The sequence below is a fragment of the Barbus barbus genome (genome assembly GCF_936440315.1).
Source record: "Barbus barbus genome assembly, chromosome: 41".
In the NCBI taxonomy this organism is placed as follows: Eukaryota; Metazoa; Chordata; class Actinopteri; order Cypriniformes; family Cyprinidae; genus Barbus; species Barbus barbus.
This window is the reverse complement of record NC_136719.1, coordinates 22060483-22066536: the sequence shown is the minus strand read 5'-3', so window position 1 is coordinate 22066536 and position 6054 is coordinate 22060483. Positions and strand designations below refer to the sequence as shown.

At 33.0% G+C, this 6054-nt stretch overlaps 1 protein-coding gene across 2 annotated transcripts in view; it reads right to left on the bottom strand.

The window, feature by feature from the left end:
* Positions 1–4414: 4414 nt before the first annotated feature.
* Positions 4415–6054, bottom strand: part of LOC306860646 (pleckstrin homology domain-containing family G member 5-like) — a gene marked incomplete at its 3' end in the record, with an annotated part of 81813 nt that continues 80173 nt past the window's right edge. For both annotated transcript variants that reach the window (XM_079402451.1, XM_079402453.1), the window contains one exon: positions 4415–5857. In XM_079402451.1, coding sequence (XP_079258577.1) covers positions 5848–5857 — 10 coding nt within the window. The remainder of the gene's footprint in view (positions 5858–6054) is intronic.

Genomic DNA, 6054 nt, shown 5'->3' with positions numbered 1-6054 from the left:
CAAATGGATTTCCATTTAATTAAGGAATATGCTTGTCATTTCATTTTCATGTGCATTAACCCCCTCAAAAATACAATACTGGAAAGACAATAAGCTCTTTAAGGCTGATACAATAACAGTAATCTCTGTAAAGTTGTTTTTATAAACTGTGCCTTATGGTCACTTTCATTTTTCAAAACACCTAAGTAATGATTATGAGCTCACAGGCATATGTTATGTCTAATGGGACAGAATCAGAACAGAAAAACAGCTTAAATATTAAGCCAAGCAGAAGTAATAAAAAAAACAACAACAACAAAAAAACTCAGGCATGCATGGTTCCTTATGAATTAAATGAACCTTATTATGAATAATCATTGGTGATGCTTTTTATTGTTTATATATTTATTATTTGTGGTGGCAAATAATCACAAAAACTAAATAAAAAAATAATTATTATAATAAAAATACCCATATTATTATTAATCACTGTCATCCTCACCACCTAAAAGTATTAAAAAATGATCCTTCGAGCTTATTATTATTATTATTATTATATTATTATTACAAAGAATACATTTTTGTGGTTTGTTTGTTTATTGTAACAAATATTTATGATAATGAAATAATAAAAATTATTATAAGTAAAATAAGAATATGAGTAGAAATAAAAATGGGAATATAGAAGTAATTCATAACAATAATAAAAAAAAAACACCAGAAAATTCTAATTTGCTTTCTTTTAGCATGTGAATTTTGTGAACATTATTATAATTGTATTATTTGTGGCAACAAAAATGACAATTAATTAATAAATCAATCAAGAATAAGAATGAGAATATAAAAGTAATTCATAAAAACAAATAAACACCAGAGAATTCTGATTTGGTTCCTTTATAAATTATAAACCTTTTATTAATTATTTGTGCTGCTTTTATTATTTATGTTTAATATTAATATTTTATATTAATATTGTATTTTATTTGTGGTAACAAATAATGAGGACAGTGAAATAAAATAATAATAATAACAGTAATAAAAACTGTTTCTCTGTCTGATGTGTGGAGAGATTTCCATGTCTCCTCTTTGGATCTGTACACAATATTCCATGTTAACCTGATAAAAACCACTGTGCCTAATGATGCCAGATGTTGCTTGGCAGCTTTAGTGACAATATAAAGGTCAATCAGCTGTTCTCATGTGAGTCTGTCCATATGGCCGGGGCTTGTCGCACAGCCTAGTAAACATACCTCAGCTCTCATTCCCATTCCTCTTTCTCATACAAACACAACCTAAATCCAATCACCTCGGCCTCTAAAGAGGATGATGTTGATTAAAGAGAACTCAGAGAACGGTGTTCACACTAACACGTCAAGAGAGCAGACACACCGGCAGGCTTACAGAGGGATTGTTTCGACAGACAATGGCGTCTACCTGCTCTTAATCCCAGAGCTGCAGAGAGTGCTAGGATTGCCACGTTTAATAAAGGAAAGTGCTCTCGTAATCTGGATTTGCCAAAGTGCCCTGTTGTTAATCAGACCATTTTTACAGGATGCTTTATGACATCTGTCACAAGGAGAAGCAGGAGTTCTTGATCGTTTGTGTCTGACCTGGTGACAGACGTACAGTACAGTGTCAGTCAAAATAATCTAAATAATTGAAGAAAAATCTTTACATCAATTTATGTATTGAGTTTTCATATATATATATATATATATATATATATATATTAATATGTGGCCTTCTGCATCAGAACTGCGTATTTTAGAGGCATAAGTAGAATAATAATAATAACATTTATATATATATATCTATATATATATATATATATATATACATAATTTTTTGTTTGATTTTGTCTTGCAACTAGCTGAAATAAACTTTATTTTATTTCAGTTAATGATTATTTAAAATTAATTTTTAATTTAAATCTTTTGTAACATTAATACTAAACTTTACTGTCACTTCTCAAAATTTAAAATATGATCAAAATGTAAATATTTAGGTTAAAGTTTTAATAATTTTGTTGTGTTTTGTCATTTGCATTATTGATTTTATTTTTATTTTATTTTACTATTTGAGTTTTAGCATTTGTTATTTGAGTAAAAGTTCAACTAAACTAAACTAAAAGTTTTTTTTCTTTTACATTTTAGTTCATTTGAAATAATATTTGCTTTATTTCAACAAGTAATTACATTTTTCCATGGTTTTAACCCTGATATTTTTTTGTGGAAACCATGATTCACTTTTTGCCCACGATTCTTTGATGAACAGAAAGTCCAGAAGAACGGGATTTATTAAAATTTAAATCTTTTGTAACATTATTACAAAATTTGAATGTCACTGTTTATCAAATTAGTGCATCCTTGCTGAGTAATGCATTCATTTCTGTGCATTCATATACTGTGTGTGTGTACGTATATATATATATATATATATATATATATATATGTGTGTGTGTGTGTGTGTGTGTGTGTGTATATATATATATATATAACATAGAAAATCACTACCATGATACTGTATGAGGTACACACACACACACACAGAGCAGCTAATCGACTCAGGTTGTGTAATTACTTTTGGTCACAGCGTAAAGCTGCATTTTTATAATTAAAGTCCAGTGTATCAGCGGTGAAGCATAATAAACTACTTCTAAAATGGAGGATTACATTGATAAGCCCTAGAAGGCCAGATGTGGGAATCAGGGGGAGGTTGGGGCTGGATCCGGCAGATCTAGGATGGGATTAATGCAGAAAATCCCATGGGCCAGAACGTTGCCTTTTCCATGAGGATTAGGGTCTTGTGTGGAGTCAACATGCTGTAATCCACCTATTAGCTGATATAATAACCTGTAAATACACCTTGGCCCGCACACATCACAGAATGCCAACCGCGGCCGTGCACAGAGGGTGAATGAGTTTAGGCCAACCCAGAAACAACCGACTGCATGAATGTCAAAAACCTGACTGATAAGATACATAATTCATCTGATGAGAGTGATAAGATACATAATTCATCTGTTGAAAGTGTTTGGGAGTAAATGTAAGAGGAGGCCATGTACGCCACATGTAACATCCGCCACATGTAAATACACAGCCGAGCATCTCATCTTGTGTTTATGTTTCTATAAAACATATTCACTGAGACAGACATCTGCTGTATGATGAATCAAAGCCATTCTGTGTCTGATTACATATACTGTCAACATGCTGTATAGTCAGTGCTCAACAGATTTAGCAGTTGTAGCTGAATTTAGATCAGTGGAAGTAACTGTTTAGATGGACTGTTTATACAGCCTCATATTAGATCTTTCTAGATTACACTTTCTAATGTTTGACTGTCTGGCTGCTGAGACTCTGTAACACTGAGATGAGTAAGTTTAGAAAGTTATTATAACTATATATACTGTGAAATTGAGTGAGAAATATTACATTGACAGCTAAAGTAACATTAGCTTTCCTGACTCGGTAGTTCCCTCTAGTGCTCATAGTGAGGAATTACTTTAGTCGGAAAGTTTAGGGTGCACTAGGACTATAGCATATGGCAAGCCGTTTTGACTTTTATTCATTCTCAGGATATGAATTCTTGATTTCAACAATTCAGTTTTTACTAGTTAAAATGTTAATTCTTGATATCAGGCATTAGAGTTCTACTAGTAACAATGTTACTTTTACTTTACTTTTAGTCGACTTACAAATAAGTAAAACAAAGTTAACACTCTGTAAATACTCTATACACACCCATTTAAGAAAATACAGAAATAAAATAAAATTGACAAATGCATACAACAACAGTTCAACAGTAAACATATAAAGAAAAAATAATAATAATAAAATAAAAATAAAAAGCGATACTTATATCCTTTGCCAGTGTCCCAACCCGGTGGAGTCGCACGGTAGAGTCGATGGTCTTTACACTCCTTACTTTTAGTCATTTAGCAGACGCTTTTATCCAAAGTGACTTATGACTCTATACACATAAGAATTAGCATTTTAACTAGTAAAAAGTGAATTGTTGATATCAAGAATTCATGTCCTGAGAATGAATAAAAGTCAAAACGGCTTGCCATACTAGGACAGGGGTTTTCAATCTATTAGATGCCCAGGCGTATAACGAATCAGTTTATAAAATGTATAGTATAAAATATTATTTTGATCATATATTGTTCCTATTACCCATTACATTGTTTATTTTTGTTAATATGTGGCTTTTTGCATCAGAACCACGTTTTAGAAGCATATTTTACCTAAACACACACGCACAAATATTTGGTGAATAAGAGGTTAACATGTCAGTTACTCCAAATTTCTTAAAACAAATTTGTCAAAAGCACTATTCATTTGAACATTTCGACTTTTTTTATTATTTTTAATGTTTAGCTATCTATCTATCCATCCAGAGGTCACTAAAAAGTCACATCAAACTTCATGAATACTGAAAGATGTCTTTTATTTTGAAAGACATTTAAGGAACACTCCCTAACATGGGAAAACAAGGTTATTTTGGTTCTTAGCAGATTTCAGAATTAATTCAACAAATGACAATGAACAAATTAAGACAACAAAACAAATGAAACAAAAAATACAACCGTGACGTGAAATGATACTATTATAGACCATATTTTATATATATAAAACAATGCAAGCTCAATAAATACGACAAACACAAAAAGCCTAATAAGTAAACATATAATACACCATATTTACTTTGGGCAGGGTGTTTCTTTCTTTCTTTCAAAAAGGGAGCTTAGAAGGACTTGGTTTAGTAAAGCACCAGCCAGTTTCAGTTCAACCTTTTGGGTAACAGCAGTAACGGCAAAATCAAAAGATTACAAAAAAACAACAAATCATCATCAATACATGTTAATGTTTGAAAACTAACATGAGCTTCCACTTAAACCAAACACCCTATTCAGTGTCAGATGACCTCTAATAAGTGCTCATCTAATGTCAGGCGACGATTCCTGAATCCTTAAACGTTATAAACCCAAATACACTGTTTTTTTCAGTCTGTTTGCCTTTAATACCGCATCTGCTGAAGCATTTCAGATATTATTTATGCATTTATGAATCCAACTTCTCACACAACACAATATACAGTAAGGGGGTTCGATGTGCTCATGTTTAACTTATATAAGCGTCAACCCAAAGATTTAATAGTATAAGCAGTTGCATGACAGAAATATTCCTGTCATATGAACATAACACTGGTCCTAAAGTAATGCGTAATGTGCCATAGTGGCTACTCAAGTTATCTGAAGTCAAACAGTGATTTGGTTAAGGTCGAGATCTAGAACTCACTCAGTCATACACAAATGTGCGTGAATTTGCACACACACACACACACACACACACACACACACACACACACACACACACACACACACAGTCACATAGTGCAGTTAACATGAATCACTTGCATCCTCTTTGTCAGCACAGAAATACTCAGAAAGCAAACAGGGTGATTATGGAATTCAAGATGTGGTGTTTTATTCTCATATTCTCATTTCCACTTCTCCGCATCATGTGACCCGTTGAAACCTCAGACATCCCACGGTAAGGGCTTCGGTCACACTTTTTCTTTGATCATTTTGTATATTAGGTTATCGTTCTGATAATAGCCCTCTCTCACTGAAAGCTTTGACCTCTTAAGAAGTTAGTTGTGTTTTACAAAGTGCAAGGAATTAATGAGTCTGCGGACGTCCCTCCCGCAGAGAAACGACAGGAAAGCTACATACTGAGGAATCCATCTGACCGGGAGAGGGAGCGAGAGGGCAGCCGGAGAGCTCACTGGGTAGAGTGCATTTGTGTCCCGCAGAATTCAGTCTCTCAACGCCATCCCCAAAACCTCTGTGCCAGGAAGATGCTACACTTCTCTGAGGAGAAAGAGGATGACAAGAGTCAGAAAACTTTTTCACAGCACAAGTTTGTCGCAACAAAATGTTTAGGTGTCAATCCAAAAATAACAATTCATCTGAGGGCAGGAGGAGGAAGTGCTGGAAAAGAGGCTAGAGATTTTTTTTTTTTTTTTTATAAATTAGGGTTGCAAAACTGCAAAATAAAAGTTTGTTTA